Source organism: Heptranchias perlo, chromosome 13, assembly GCF_035084215.1.
Source record: "Heptranchias perlo isolate sHepPer1 chromosome 13, sHepPer1.hap1, whole genome shotgun sequence".
Classification (NCBI taxonomy): Eukaryota; Metazoa; Chordata; class Chondrichthyes; order Hexanchiformes; family Hexanchidae; genus Heptranchias; species Heptranchias perlo.
Window position 1 is genome coordinate 8,393,278 of NC_090337.1, and position 17,292 is coordinate 8,410,569.

The 17,292-nt window shown below is 41.6% G+C and overlaps 1 protein-coding gene across 1 annotated transcript; it reads left to right on the plus strand.

Annotated features, from left to right (window-relative positions):
* Nucleotides 1-6,752: 6,752 nt before the first annotated feature.
* On the plus strand, nt 6,753-12,837 carry LOC137330987 (extracellular calcium-sensing receptor-like). The gene is made up of 6 exons (XM_067994564.1): nt 6,753-6,892; nt 7,601-7,892; nt 10,301-11,137; nt 11,315-11,542; nt 11,693-11,816; nt 11,924-12,837. Exons 2-6 carry the CDS (start codon nt 7,635-7,637, stop codon nt 12,835-12,837), a joined length of 2,361 nt encoding a protein of 786 aa, XP_067850665.1. The 5' UTR covers nt 6,753-6,892; nt 7,601-7,634.
* Nucleotides 12,838-17,292: the final 4,455 nt, after the last annotated feature.

Here is a 17,292-nt window from a genome sequence, read left to right on the forward strand (position 1 = left end):
GCCCGTGTCCCTTGTTCACCAAACCAAACCTCCCTCAGATTCCCCCTGCTCTAGCCTGAACCCACCTCTTGCACTAGTTTCTCTCTTATTTCATCTTATGCCCTCTCCGAGCTCATCACGTCCACGAGACCCATCTCCTACTGCCTTGACCTCATTCCTACTGAACTGTTGACCGAATAACTTTCCCTCCTGACCCGCATGCTATCTGACATTGTAAATGTTTCCTTCTCCTCAGGTGCTGTACCCTTCCCTTTCAAAAATGCCATCATTACACCCGCCTCTGAAAAAAACACCCTTACTATCTGTCTTTGGAAACTACCATCTCATCTCAACTTCCCTTTCCTCTCCAAAGTCATTTAACATGTTGTCACCTCTCTTAAAGAAGCATTTGGATGAGCACTTTAAATGCCATAGCATACAAGGCTACGGACCAAATGCTGGAATATGGGATTAGAGTAGACAGGGCTTGATGGCCGGCACGGACACGATGGGCCGAAGGGCCTCGATCCGTGCTGTATAACTCTATGACTCTATGACTCTAAATCTGTGCCAATCTTTCCAGCAACTCCCTGTTTGAATCACTCCAATCAAGTTGCTGTCTTTGACATAGCAACAAAACGGCTCTAATTAAAACCACAAATGACATTGTATGTGACCAGGATCGTGGTGTCTTATCCATCCTTGTCCTCCTTGACCTCTCTGCCGCCACGCACATGATCGACCACGCCAACTTTCTCCAATGCCTCTCCTCTATTGTCCAGTTCATTGGGACTGCCTTTACTTGGTTCCACTCTTACCTATGCAGTCATAGTCAGAGCACCTCCAACCATCTATCGTCGGCCTCCCCTTTTTCCTCGTCCATCTGTTTACCATTGTTGTCATCTGCAGTTAAGGAGCATGCTGATGGCACCCAGCTCCACCTCTCCACTTCCTCTTTCAACTCCTCCGGTACTGCTGTGCTGTCAGACTGCTGGCCCAACATCCAGCCTTGGATCAGCCACAATTTCCTCCTGTTAAATATTGGGAAGACTGATGCCATCGTCTTCATCTACTGCCACAAGCACTATACCCTTCCCACCAATTCAAATCCCCTCCCCAGCCACTCTCTCAGGTTGAATCAGACTGTTTGCAACCTTGATGTCTTATTTGACCAAATGTTGAGCTTCCAACCCTATATTTGCTTCATCACAAAAACCATCTTCTTCCTTGTCCGGAAGACCATCTGCTTCTGCCCTACCTCAGCCCATCCGCTGATAAAACCCTCATACATGTGGTCATGGCTTCCCATCTTCGACCCTCTGTAAACTTGAGCTCATCCAAAACTCTGCTGCCAGTATCCTAACTCGCATAAAGCACGATTCACTCATCACTCCTCTGCTCGCTGACCTACACTGGTACCCGGTCCACCAATGCCTCGATTTAAAATTCCCATCCTTGTGTTTAAAAGTCTCCATGGCCTCATCCCTCCCTATCTCTGTAACCTCGTCCAGCCCTACAACCCCCTGAGATCTCTGTGCTCCTCTAATTCTGGCCTCTTGCATAGCCCCGATTTTCATCACCCTACCATTAGTGCCCGTGTCTTCAGCTGCCTAGGCCCCAAGCTCCAGAATTCCTCCCTAAACCCCTCCATCTCTTTTTGCTCCCCTACGTCGTTGATGAAACTTTTGGTTACCTGTCCTAATATCTTTTTATGTGGCTCTGTGTCAAATTGTATTTGATAATCGCTCCTGTGAAGCGCCTTGGGGCTTTTTATTATGCTAAAGGCATTGTACAATTGCAAGCTGTTGTTGTTGTTGTCATCTCCAGACTCGATTAGTCCAATGCTCTTCTGGATGCCTGCCCCCACCCCCCATCGCCCATTCTCTGTAAAGTTCAACTAATCCAAATATCGGCTGCCTATCCTGCACTAAGTGTCACTCACCCATCACCCCTGTTCTCATTGAGCTACATTGGCTCTCGGTCCCTCAACACCTCAAATTTGAAATTATTATACACCCATTTAAATACCTTCATGGCCTCACCCTCCATATCTCTGTAATCCTCCCCCCCGCATCTAAAACCCCTCCCCCGAACTAACTGTTCCCTTGACTCTTGCCTATAGTGCATTTCTCCTCCCTTCGCCCTCCACAAGTTGCAGCCGTATCTTCCACCGCTGAGGCCCCACGTTCTGGAATTCCTTCCTTAAATCGCCCCTGTTTTTCTACCTCTCTCTCCTCCAAGACCTACCTTAAAATCCATTTATTCGACCAAACTTTAGGTCATACTTTATAATATCTCATTTTTTGGCTCTGCGTTTATTTTTTTCCATGAGGGAGAGGAGAACGGAAGAGTGACGTCACAGGACAACAGGTCGGTAATTGATTGGTGAGTATTACTGTTTTTTTTTGCTCTCTAACATAGGGCAGTGGATTAAATTAAGAGCTGGGAAAATAAAACTACTATTACTTTATTAAATTAATAGCTTAAACCATCTTAACTAATTGATAAAACTAAAAGTAACCGATTGAGTGAAAACATTATTCAAAGGTTATAGTCGGTAAACGGGAAAGTAGGGTTGAGGTCACAATCAGATCAGCCATGATCTTATCAAATGGCAGAGCAGGCTCGAGGGGCCGAGTGGCCTACTCCCGCTCTTAATTTGTATTCATACGTTCGTATTAGTTAATTAAATAAATAAATCAAGGTTAGATAAGGATGGCAGGGCAGGTGGTGTGTCGTAACTGCAGCATGTGGGAGTTGGTGGAGATGAGCGAAATCCCGAGCAACTACATCTGTAGAAAGTGTTTGCAGCTCAAGGAGCTTCAACTCAGAGTTGTTGAGCTGGAGTCCGAGCTGCAGACATTGCGATGCATCCGGGAGGGGGAAAGTTATCTGGACACTTTGATCCAGAAGGCAGTCACATCCCATAGGTTAAGTAGTAGTTTAGATTCGTTCAGTGGTCAGGGACAGGAGGGTGAGACTGCGAGTCAGGCAGGTATGGGGAACCAGGATGTAGCAATGGAGGAGCCTCATCCCTTGACCTTGTCCAACAGGTACGAGGTACTTGCTGCCTGTATGGAAGAGAACAAGGGTGCAGGGAGGATGGGCAGACTGATCACAGCATTGTGGTACAGGAGGCCATTCAAGTGGGGGGGGGGGAGTAAAATGGAATGTGGTAGTGGTAGGGGATAGTATAGTCAGGGGGATAGACACTGTTCTCTGCAGCCGCGACCGAGTATCCCACAGTCTGTGTTGCCTGCCTGGTACCAAGGTTAAGGATATCGCCTTGAAATGAATTTGGAGCATGAGGGGGAGGATCCAGTTGTCATTGTCCTTGTAGGAACCAACGACATAGGTAGAACTAACCATGAGGTTCTGCTGAGGGGGTTTGAGGAGCTAGGGTCTAAATTAATAAGGAGAAACTCAAAGGTAATAATCTCTGGATTACTACCTGAGCCACATGCAAATTGGCATAGCGTCAATCAGATCAGAGAGCTAAATGCGTGGCTCAAAGATTGGTGTGGGAGACAGGGGTTTCGATCCATGGGGCACTGGGACCAGTAGTGGTGAAAGAGGGAGCTGTTCCATTGGGATGGACTCCACTTAAATCGGGCTGGGACTAGTGTTCTGGTGAATCAAATAACTAGGGCTGTAGATATGGCTTTAAATTAAAAAAGGGGGAGGGGAGAGGTCAGGTGAGGGGAAATTTAGAAATCAAAAAAGTCAAGGCACCAGAGCAGTGTAGTGATTTGGGTAAAGATAAACAGACTGTGGCAGGAAGGGACAGAGAGTTTAACGGTAATAGTGCATCAGCGAATAAGGACAAAGCAGGGAAGGAAGTTAAAAAGTTAAAATTAAAGGCTCTTTATCTGAATGCAAGAAGCATTCAGAACAAGATCAACGAATTAGTGGCACAAATAGAGATAAATGGGTTTGATCTAATAGCCTTTACAGAGACATGGTTGCAAACTTGGATACATTACACTCAGTCCTTCATCTAAGTCATTAATGTAGATTGTAAATAGTTGAGGCCCAAGCACCGATACTTCCGGCATCCCACTAGTTACAGCCTGGCAGCCTGAAAATGACCCGTTTATGTCTACTTTCAGTTTTCTGTCCGTTAATCAGTCCTCTATCCATACTAATATGTTACCCCCAACCCCATAAGCCCTTATCTTGTGTAACAACTTTTTATGTGGCACCTTATCGAATGCCTTTTGAAAGTCCAAATATTTGACATCCACTGGTTCCCCTTTATCTACTCTGCTAGTTACATCCTCAAAAAAATTCTAATAGGTTTGTCAAACACGATTTCCCTTTCATAAAACCATGTTGTCTCTGCCTAATCATATTATGATTTTCTAAGTGCCCTGTTGCCACTTCCTTAATAATGGATTCCATCATTTTCCTGACGACTGATGTCAGGCTAACTGGCCTGTAGTTCCCCGTTTTCTCTCTCCCTCCTTTCTTGAATAGTGGGGTAACATTTGTTGCCTTCCAATCTGCTGGGACCGTTCTAGAATCTAGGGAATTTTGGAAGATCATAACCAATGCATCCACTATCTCTGCAGCCACCTCTTTTAGAACCCCGGATGTAGGCAATCAGGTCCAGGGGATTTATCAGCTTTTAGTCCTGTTAGTTTCTCAAGTACTTTTTCTCTACTGATACTAATTACTTTAAGTTCCTCTTTCATTAGGCCCTTGGGTCCCCATTATTTCTGGTATGTTTTTTGTGTCTTCTACTGTGAAGGCAGATACAAAATATTTGTTTAACGCATCTGCCATTTCCTGATTCCCCATTATAATTTCTTGTGACTCAGCCTCTAAGGGATCAATGTTTACTTTCGCTACTCTCTTCCATTTACATACTTGTAGAAGTTCTTACAATCCGTTTTTATATTTCTTGCTAGTTTACTTTCATATTCTATTTTCTCTATCGATTTTTTTGTCGACCTTTGCTGGTTTCTAAAACTCTCCAATCCTCAGGCTTACTACTCTTCTTGGCAACATTATAGGCCTCTTATTTTAAAGTTATACAATCCTTAACTTCTTTAGTTAGCCACGGGTGGATCACTTTTCCCGTGGAGTTTTTATTTCTCAGTGGAATTTGTTGAGAATATTGAAATATTTCTTTAAATGTTTGCCATTGCTTTTCAACCGTCATACCCTTTAATTTGGTTTTCCATGTAAGACTGAGATGAGGAGGAATTTCTTCACTCAGAGGGTTGTGAATCTTCGGAGTTCTCTACCCCAGAGGGCTATGGATGCTGAGTCATTGAATATGTTCAAGGCTGAGATAGATAGATTTTTGGACTCTGGGTGAATCAATGGATATGGGTTCGGGCGGGAAAGTGGAGTTAAGGTCGAAGATCAACCATGATATTATTGAATGTCGGAGCAGGCTCAAGGGGCCGTATGGCCTACTCCTGCTCCTATTTCTTATGTTCGTATGTTCTTATGATGTCTCCTTAAAGCTACTTAGAACTTTTTATTTCACTTTAAGGCATTATATAAATTCAAGCTGATGTTTTTGTTAGATGCATTCAATCAGCAGGGATCAAACCTAGAACGTTAATGATGTAGCTTATTTAATTTTTCGGTGTTGGTATAAAATTCAGTTTTCCTGAAATCTAATACCATTTTCTCAGTCATCTTCATTCTGTAACTTTAAATAGAAGTCCAGCAGGCCAATTATGATCATCGGGTAAGATTACAATCGTGGTTATGGCACTAGACAAGCAACCTAAAAGTCGTAAATTCTAGTCTCACAATGGCAACTTCCGAAATTGAGTTCAATAAACCTGCTAATGTATGGGATAACACTCGAAAATGAACATTCGAATAGTTCACAAATGTCTTTCAGGGAAGGGAGCCTGTTACCTTACCTGGTCTGGCGTACACATGACCCTACTCCAAAGTAGGTGACAACTCTTAATGCCCTCGAAAGTGGTTCCAGCAAGCCACTCAGTTGTAAAAGGATTTGCTACTGACACGTTGTTCGCCTAAAAGGTCTACCACTTTCTCAGAGCAACTAGAGGTGCAATTCAATGCAGTTATTTGTGTATCATTTCGTTTTACTTCTCTTTAACTTGATAAATACTATCTCACTATTCCTGTTGCTAACAAAAAATTATGTTCAGCATTGTTTACAAATTATTTCGCTCTGCTCCCGCCAGAACGACATTTACCCACTGAGCTAACTGACGAGCTTGGGTAAAGTAGAGGAACATCTATACCAACAAATACCAGTCATAATTTTTGTTGAAATCGGTGTTTTCTGAACAGGTACAAAGTATACAGTTGGAGAAGAACCGACATGGTGTTTGGTATAACTACAAAAAAAGGTTCATAATGGTGGATCCCTAATACAGCTAAGGCGGTTTTCAATTGTAGATTATGCGAGAAAACCCATTAGCTTCAGCAAATCCCTGCCTTTTTAGCGCTTGCTGACTGCCCTTATACACCTAGGGATATATGTAATTGCATTTGTCTCTTTTCATATTTTGTTTTTTTCTCTTTGGGCAGAGTAAACTGTTATCATGTTTTCTTCTGGGAATTTTCAGGAAATTAACCAATCCTCCCTGCAGTTAAAATCGATTCAAGGTAAAATTACCCAAGTACCTCTAACATATTGCAACATATATATCCGTTTCTTTTTCTAACAGCTTAACTGGGTGTAGCGCTTTGTAATGATTACAATGCATTGCTTTTTAATTTGGGGGTTATTTTTATCAGTTCTTGCTTCGTTGTGGGGAACGGATGAAACAACATGCAAACATTGGGGCATATTTGATTTGCTTGGTTTGTCTAAGGATGGAGATATCGTCCTTGGCGGATTATTCAGTGTTCATTCCAATGTAGAGGACCGGGAGCTTTCCTATCAAACCCAACCAAAGGCGGTAAAGTGCAAAAGGTGTGTTGTACAGTTGAATTGGTCAATTTCTTTCAAAATACCCATTGCATTTAATGTCGACCATTGCTCGGAGAAAATTAGTGAATTGGCTATACTCCCTTTCACAACGCACAAATCTGTACGTATAACACTTCAATATTAATAGTGTACAAGTTAAAAAAATGCAATTGTTGGCAAAATATATTTTTCTACGTTACATGAAATGGATAAATCTATGCTTGAAAATTGGGACAAGTTTTTCTCGTTTTTTTTCCTGATGGCGCGCGGTTACTCACGCCAAAACACTTTTAATGCATCGCCGCTATGCTATTTCATCATGACAAGCTATCAGCACCCCATGCCCAAGGATCACAGTTATGCCTGCACGTTTTTTACAATTTGCAATTTAAGTGCGGCATTTAGAGCTAAGATTGTTCCAAAGCATGTCTTGCTTTGATCTGTAATTAGTAGGAGCTCTTTTCCGCGAGTGGTAAAATTAATATTTTAGACGATTTTAGAAGATGTGTACTGTACGTATAAATGTTTTCTTAAGGCAGAGGCATCTACTTTCGTGTTCATTCCTCTAACGTATTTATTTTGCACTATTGTGCTTATGAGTAGCAGAGGAACGAGTTAACAATTCATTTTTCATTTTCAAAAGTACATTCTGAATTACACTCTCACCGATATTTTGCTCAGTAAATATTTGCGTCTTTATGTGCTCCACAGCTTTGAGTTCAGGGAGTTTCGCTTTGTGCAGGCGATGGTCTTTGCCATAGAAGAAATAAATAACGACTCGTCACTGCTCCCAAATATCACACTGGGCTACAAGATTTATGATTCTTGTGCTATGCCGCATTTGTCTATAAAAGCAACGCTGCAGATGATGAATGGAGAAGAAGCAGCATCCTCAGATCCGATCTGTAAAGCAACCCCGGAGGTTTCTGCCATTATTGCGGATTCAGGATCTTCGCAATCCGTAGCCATAGCAACGTTAATTAGTTCTTTTAGAATTCCGGTGGTAAGTTCGGTACTGTAAGTTAAAGTTAATGTCATTGTTTTAAAGTTCCAAGATAAAAAAAGTAGAAACAATGTGTTTTATAGTATAATATAGTTTCACAGAGCAACAAACTTTTGCTGGTAATTTATAAACTACAAGAAAAAAAGAACGTTATCTGCTTTTAGAACGTAATAACAATCTGATGGCGGTTCTGCAAGGCGTCGAATATATTTCTGTATAAACTGTACTGAACCAGGTGGATTTGAAATTTTACCACGGTGACGAAGTTACAGAGCACTTGTACAGTGCAAGGCTATGGGTTAAAATTCAAATATTTTTGATTAGATTAATTTTCTCATAACCATCATCACGAACAGGAATGCTGAGGGAAGCCGGAGTTACTCTAGTTAGCGGAGAGCTCATAAAATATGAACTGTAATTAACGAGCTCATGGATTTTCCAACTGCAGGTAGCGCACAATGAGGGATTGTGGCGGTGAATTTCCGCTGGGATTCCCATGCCGCTCCGCTGTAACTTCGGCTCAAGAGCCACGGAAACCATTTCCTGAGGTTTCAGTGGGTCTTCTGCGACGTTGCCGCGTACGACGGGGAGCACTCCTACGGAGATCAGTCCCCACCATTTTAAATGTCACACTGGCTCAGTGAGAGCACCCTCCCAATCAGGAGGTGTTGGGCTCAAGCTCCACTCCAAAGACATAAGCACACTAGGCTGCTACTTATGCAGTACTGAGGGAGTCCTGGATTGTCAGAAATGCCCTCTTTGGGATGAGATCTGAAAACCAGACCTCGGAGTAATTTCAACCTGACTCACCCCGCGGGGTACTGACAGGATGGGATCGCCCACCCATTTTACACCCGCTAGATTGAATCTTCCATTAAAGTCAAATGAAAGTAAAATCCAGCTGGGTGTAATCGTGTGGGGGATCCCATTCGCCAATTTTCCGTAGGGCGGGTTAAGTTAACCAGTTTACTTTCTCGGGTGGGGCATGAAAGACCCCACGGCACATTTGTAAGAAGGGCAAGGCAGTTATTCTATCAAAAAAATCCCCTAACCAATAACACGAAAAATCTAGTTACTTATCTCATTGCTGTTTGTGGGACCTTGCTTTGCACAAATTGGGCATTTCTCTACCACCAGAACAGAGAGCACACTTCAAAAGTACTGAATTGGCTGTGAAGTGCTAAGTTGGGAGGGGCGGGGGTTCCAAGCTTTTAATTGGTACTATTTAAATACAAGGGGGTAATTTTGACTTTGTGTGATAGTGTAAAACGGATGATAGCGAATCCGACGTGAGTTTTAAATCTCTCCCCATTTTTATTTCCATTGACTTCAATGTAAAACAATATAAAACGGGGGGCCAATTCGCACACACCCATGTACACTGTCACACAAAGTCAAGATTACCCCCAAGGTGTGGAACTTCGATGAGGGAGACCCTATGAACCCAGTGGCAGGAGGGTGGATAACCAGAGGACACAGATTTAAGGTAATTGGCAAAAGAACCAAATGCGACATGAGGAAAAAAATATGCAGTGAGTTGTTATGATCTGGAATGCGCTGCCTGAAAGGGTGGCGGAAGCAGATTCAATAATAACTTTCAAAAGGAAATTGGATAAATACTTGAAGGGGAAAATTTTCAGTGTTATGGGGAAAAAGCAGGAGGAGTGGGACTAATTGGATAGCTCTTTCAAAGAGCCGGCAGAGGCATGTTGGGCCAAATGGCCTCCTTCTGTGCTGTATCATTCTATGACTCTATGATTCTATGATTGATATCAGATTTCGTGCCCGTTATACACGCTGATCGATTTTTCTCTGTTGACCTCAATTGAGCAGGGGCAGCAACCTGTTATCACCCGTTTTACAGCACCACCGAAGTTGAAAGATCCGATGAAGTTCTTTCTTTCATTCCTCTTTATAGATCTTTATAGATTCTGTCGATATTTGTATGTATTGCTTCCTGTTGATGGTATTATTTAAAGTTAATTAGCAAAAATTAGAGCAATTTAAGAAGAAGAAAAGTAGAATTGGCTGGAGTTCGTCTGCAACACAAGCGCAGAAGCTGAGAACTGTAATCTGAGGCGACAGTGCAACCGCTAGTGATGTTTAACGTGACAAGTTTACATAGGCAGTTTCCATTGTTAATGTAGGCATAGAAATGTGTAATGGGAAACGTTGATACAAAAGTGTGACAGAAGCAAGAGGCAAGGTTACTTCAGCCAGGAAGAAGGCAGAGTCGTTAGATTTTATCTATCTTTCTATCTATCTATCTATCCATTATGTATTGACATGAATAAGCCGCATGATGTATAGTATAACGAAACACACTGACCTTTGTTCATGTGGAAAACATTAATCAGCAAAGTAATTTGATACTTCATCGTAACTCATTTTGATTATAATTTCCGCAGGTGAGCTACTTTGCTACCTGTGCATGTCTCAGCAATAAAGTGGAATATCCTTCGTTTCTAAGAACAATACCGAGTGATTACTTTCAGGCGAGAGCCTTAGCAAAACTTGCAAAACGATTTGGGTGGACCTGGATCGGGACGATTAAAAGTGACGATGACTATGGTAACTTTGGAATGCAAGCTTTCACGGAAGCTGTGCAACAATTAGGTGTTTGTATTGCTTACTCTGAATCTTTTCACAGAAAATACCCCAGGGAGAAATTGCTTAAAACTGTAAATGTCATAAAGCAGTTTACTACAAAAGTTATTGTGGCATTTCTTGCACAAGCAGATATGGCCATTCTGCTGAGGGAAGTTGCAAGGCAAAATATCAGCGGCATACAATGGATAGGAAGCGAAGCTTGGATTTCTACTTCACTGGTCACTCCCCAAAAAAACAGAAAATTCCTAACTGGAGCAATCGGAATTGCAATCCGTAAAGGAGATGTGCCAGGTTTGAAAGGATTTCTAGTTGAAGTCCATCCTTCGGTATATCCGAAAAACATTTTAATGAGAGAGTTTTGGGAAACAAGCTTCGGTTGCATTCTAGGACTGACAGAAAATAAATCGGAAGGGTTAAAATCTGCCTTACAGAGAACTGAATGCAAAGGGAAAGAAAGCCTGCAGGAATTAAACAATACATATACGGATGTATCACAGTTCAGAGTTACCTATAACGTGTACAAAGCTGTGTATGCTGTAGCCCACGCTCTTCATAATATGCTCCAATGCGAAAGCGGTAACGGTCCATTTGTGAACAGAACTTGCGCACTGATTTCAACTTTCGAACCGTGGCAGGTAAGCGAAGCGTGTTGCTATTAGCACGGAATAGTTAATTAAAAATACGCTTCTAAAAACTGTTTGGTCAGCTAAAACTGCGTTTAAATATTGGTGCATAGCAATGAATGCATTTAACAGATTCTTTATCGGTCTCATTTATTTCTTATACGTATTCATGTTTCTTTCTCTATACAGCTTCTCCATTACATAAAAACTGTTGATTTCACAACCAAGACTGGTGAGAAAGTACATTTCGATGAAAACGGAGATCCAGTTCCAACATATGACGTTGTAAACTGGCAGCCCAATGACTTTGGTGGTGCTGATGTTTTGACTGTCGGAAGGTACGATGGCTCTGCACCCTCAGGAGAAGAATTAATAATAAACGAAGAGTTGATAGTTTGGAGTGGCGGGCAGAGTGAGGTAAGGATATGCGTGCATTTGGGCACAAATGCGGAGGAAACTGCAGGCCCAGAAGAATCGAAGGAAACAACAATTAAAAAACTTTGCAATTTTGATATTAATAGAGTTCAATAAAACGAAAACCCTATTTTCTTTTTGCCTTGACACAAGATCCCACGAGCAGTGTGCTCTGAAAACTGTCTCCCCGGAACGAGAAAAGCAGCAAGAAAGCGTCAACCTATTTGTTGTTTTGACTGCATTCCGTGTGGCGATGGAGAAATCAGCAACACCACAGGTGTGTATAAGCTCATCCGCTTGCTACTAATTTGCTGCAAATCGTTTTCTAAAGATTCATTCCCAAAGTAAATTACCGTTCTTTATTCTTCCTTCGCTTTATTTTAGATTCGATACATTGCATCAAATGTCCTTCGGAATATTGGACTAGTCAAAAGCGAGATCAATGTATACCGAAGCAAATTGAATATCTCTGGTTTACAGAAATAATAGGAATTGTATTGATGACACTTACAATATTTGGAGCGTTCCTTACAACGGGTATAGCCGTTCTTTTCTTTGTTTACAAACGCACTCCTATTGTTAAAGCTAATAATTCTGAGCTAAGCTTTTTTCTGCTGTTTGCACTCACATTATGTTTTCTTTGCTCATTTACCTTCATTGGCGAACCATCATTTTGGTCGTGTATATTACGTCACACCACGTTTGGTATTACTTTTGTTCTTTGCATTTCCTGTGTTTTGGGGAAAACAATTGTCGTAGTAATGGCATTTAAGGCCACACTTCCCAACAAAAACAGGATGAAATATTTTGGTCCCACACAGCAGAGACTGACCGTTTGCATCCTTACACTGGCGCAGTGCTTAATATGTTCAATTTGGCTAGCCACATCACCGCCCTTTCCACATAAAAACACCAATTATTTTAAAGACAAAATTGTTCTTGAATGCCACGTAGGATCGGCAACAGCTTTCTATTGCGTACTAGGCTATATCGGCTGTCTCTCCTGTGTATGCTTTATCGTCGCGTTTCTTGCTCGAAATCTGCCCGATAATTTCAACGAGGCCAAATTTATAACTTTTAGCATGCTTATATTTTGTACGGTGTGGATAGCTTTCATTCCAGCTTATATAAGCTCGCATGGCAAATACACTGTAGCTGTCGAGGTGTTTGCTATTTTGGCCTCTAGCTTTGGTCTCCTTGTGTGCATTTTTGCTCCTAAGTGTTACATTATCTTATTAAGACCAGAAAATAATACTAAGAAGCATTTGATGGGCAAAGTCTGTTCCAAGAAATTGTGAGCATTTCTCGACTATTGTTTAATGCTAATACAATTTAATATTAAGATATCTGACTTTAATATAATTAATATATTTCATATCTACTTTCGGAGTGCAATTGTTTGTATCGTAGAATGTTTATTATACTATATGAATATAACTTTTTTTTGCAAACCGTCATACAATAAAATGTTACATTAAGATGCGTCTATCCAATCTCATTCACTAAAGGTAGTGATCAGATCACTATTGCATTTTGGAAATAAAGGACAATTGGGCACACGCCTTATATACTGAACTTGAATTGGAGCTTTGCAGTTATTAAAGAAAGATGAGCAAGACCAAAGTACGATTCAACACTTCTCAGATAATGATATGACTCAACAAAGGGGGCAGACCGCCAATCAATTTCTTCCAGATACCTGTTGAGTTGTGCAAAACTGTCAAAGCCATTAGTCGTGGCTCAGTGGTAGCATTCTCACCTCTGAGTTGGGAGGTTCAAGCCCCACATCAGAGACTTGAGCACCAAATCTAGGCTGACACTCCAGCGCAGTAGTGAGGGAGTGTCGGCTTCGGAGGTACCTCTTTCGGATGAGACGTTAAACGGACGTAAAAGATCCATACACAGATCCTAAAATTGTAGTAAACAACTTTTAAAAATCTTTATACGGGTTGCATCAGACACTATGACAAAATGCTTATGAAAATCCAGAAAACAATGTAAGCGAGCCTTACATTTTTTTTTGGATCCGTAATAAACCCACACCGTGCCCTGCACATTTATTGTGAGTGCAAAACCTAGCGTGTTTCTTTCCGATTACTCTGCGGGCTTCTCAAGTACGTGTTGCATTGACCTGGAGAAACAACTTTAGATTCGCTGATATCGCTAATATCAGCAAGGTCCATCACTAGTTGTTCTACTCATTGGAATCCCATTTCTTGTGGCTACAAATTAAAACTAAGGTCTTTCGGATGAGAAGTTAAACCGAGGTCCCGTCTTTCCTCTCAGGTGGACGTAAAATATCCCGTGGCACTGTTCGAAGAAGAGGTGGGTAGCGTGGTGTTATTTATCGGTCAACCAAAATCACGAAAACAGATTATCTAGTTATTATCATATTGCTGTTTGTGGGACCTTGCTGTGTGCAAATTGACTGCTGCATTTCCTACATTACAACAGTGACTCTCCACATAAAAAATGCTTTATTGGCTGCAAAGCGCTTTGGGGCATCTGAGGCCCTGCATGGTGTTATGTAAATGCAAGCTCTTTCTTTCTGGATACGATTGATGATAAACTATAGCCAATGGAAAATGACTTAAGATTAAGATTATTTTATGTCAGTGACTGCCCTTGAACATGCATATATATCTTAACCTTATATCTTAACCTTCTCTGTTATAAAGAGAGCAACCCCAGCCTCTACAGTCTGTCCATATAACTGAAGTCCCTCACCTCTGGCACCATTCTAATAAATTTCTTCTGCACCTTCTCTAAGGCCTTGACATCCTTCCTAAAGTGTGGTGCCCTGAATTGAACACAATACTCCAGCTGAAGCCTAATCAGTGTTTATAAAGGTTTAACATAACTTTCTTGCTTTTGTACTCTATGCCTCTACTAATAAAGCCCAGGATTCCATATGCTTTTTTTAAAAACAGCCTTGTCAACTTATCCTGCCACCATCAAAGTTTTGTGTATGTACACCCACAGGTCTCTCAGTTCTTGCACCCCCTTTAAAATTATATAATTTAGTTTATAATGCCTCTCCTCATTCTTCCTACCAAAATGCATCACTTCACACTTCTCTGCATTAAATTTCATCAAATGATATGGATGTCTGCCCATTTCACCAGTCTGTCTATGCTCTCCTGAAGTCTGTTATTATCCTTTACATTGTTTACTATATTTCCAGGCTTCGTTTCATCTGCAAACTTTGAAATTATACCCTCTATACCCAATTCCAGGTCATTAATATATATCAAAAGAGTAGTGGTCCTAATATTAACCCCTGGGGTACACCATTGTATATTTCCCTCCAGTCTGACTAAGAACAATTCACCACTACTCTCTGCTTTCTGTCCCCTAGCCAATTTTGTATCCATGCTGCCACTGTCCCTTTAATCCCACGGGCTTTAATTTTGCTAACAAGTCTATTATGTGGTACTTTATCAAATGCCTTTTGAAAGTCCATATGTGCAACATCAACTGCACTACCGACATTAACCCTCTCCGTTACTTCATCAAAGAACTCAATCAAGTTAGTCAAACACGATTTTCCTCCAACAAATCCGTGCTGACTTTCATTTATTAGCCCATACTTTTCCAAGTGCCAATTAATTTTGTCCCGGATTATTGTTTCTAAAAGTTTCCCCACCAATACATTTAGCTGACTGGCCAGTAGTTGCCAAGTTTATCCCTCTTCACCTTTTTGAACAGGGGTGTAACATTTTAATCATCCAGTCCCCTGGCACCATCCCCATATCTAAGGAGGATTGGAAGATTGTGACTAGAGCCTCTGCAATTTCTATCCTTACTTCCCTCAGTAACCTAGGGTGCATCCCATCTGGACCGGGTGACTTTTCTACTTTGAGTACTGCCAATCTTTTAAGTACTTCCTCTTTATCTATTTTAATCCTATCCAGTATCGCTCCTATCTCCTCCTTTAATGCTACACTGGCAGCATCCTCTTCTCTAGTGAAGACCGATGCAAAGTATTCATTTAGTGCCTTAGCCATACCTTCTACCTCCACAAGAAGATCTCCTTTTTTGTCCTAATCGGTCCTACGCTCCCTTTTACTATTTACATGGTTATAGAAGACTTTTGGGTTCCCTTTTATGTTAACCATTAATCTATTCTCTTACTCTCCATTTGTCCCTCTTATTCCCCTTTTTAGATCTCCTCTGTACTTCCTGTGTTCAGCCTGGTTCTCTACTATATTATGAACCTTATATTTCTCATAAGCCTCCTTTTACTGTACCATTTTAATCTATACATCTTTAGTCATCCAGGGATCTCTAGCTTTGGGTGCCCTTCCTTTCCCCCTCGTAGGGATGTGTCTACTCTATACCCGAACCAATTCCTCCTTGAAGGACTCCTATTGTTCAATTACTGTTCTGCCACCAATTTTTGATTCCAATCCACCTGGGCATGACCCCTGTTTAACTCACGGAAATTTGCCCTCCTCCAGACAAAAGCATTTTCACATTTGATTGTTCCTTGTCCTTTTCCATAACTTTTCTAAGCCTAATGATATTAGGTCCAAATGCTGCTCCACTAAAACATGCTCCCCCTTTCCCTCTTCTTTCCCCAGAACGAGATCCAGTGGTGTTTTCTTCCTGGTTGGGTAAGTTCTCCTGGTCACATTTCAAGATTTCCTCCTCTTCTTTGCCGTTTACTCTGATACTGTTTCAGTCTATATTGGGATAATTGTAGTCACCCTTTATCACCGCTCTATAGTCCTTTCATTTTTCCGTAATTTGTCTGCAAATTTGCTCCTTTATCTGCTTTCCGCTATTTGATGGCCTATAGTATACACCCAATAGCGTAATAACTCCTCTATTGTTTCTTAATTCTAACCAAATAGATTCTGACTTTGACAACATACATTTCCGGTGTTATACTAGTTTCTTTGATCAATACTGCCACCCCGTCTCTTTCCTTCCCTGTCGTTTCTGAATACCTTGTAGCCAGGAATATTAAGTACCCAATCTTCCCCTTCTTTAAGTCAAGTTTCTATTATTGCCACTATATCATAGTCCCATATGACGACTTGAGCCTGCAGCTCACCAACCATATTTACCATGGTACATACATTTACACACATGCACTCCAATCTCATCTTAGACTGCCTTGCATTTGCCCCCTATCTGATCCCTCCTATTCCTGAACTCTTCTTTAATCGAGTGCTATTTGTCCCTCCCTGTCCTCTGTGCACCTTGTTTCTCCTCTCTAATATTTCATCCTGGTGCCCACCCCCCACTGTAAAAACGCGAATTATCCTGCCCGTGAGGACATTCATCCCAGCTCTGTTGAGGTTCAACCCGTCCATCTTGGGCAGGAGAGTGCCCCAGAACTGGTCCCAATTCCGTAGGAATCTGAAGCCTTCCCTCCTGCACCATTGCTCCAGCCATGCATTAACCTGTTTTATCCTACTATTCCTATATTCACTAGTGCATAGCACTGGGAGTAATCCAGGGATTACTACCTTTGAGATCCTGCTTTTTAACTTCCACCCTAGCTCCTGAAACTCTGACTGCAGGATCGCGATACCTTTCCTTCCTATCTCATTGGTTCCCACAAGGACAACGACTTCTGTCCGTTTCTCTTCCCCCCTCAAAATATTCTGCACCATCTCAGTGATGTCCTTTTCCCCGGCACCAAGAGGGCAACACACCATGCAGGACTCATGTCGACGGATGAAGAAATACCTGTCTATCTCCCTGACCATCGAATATAATCATCCTATAACAACTGCATTTCT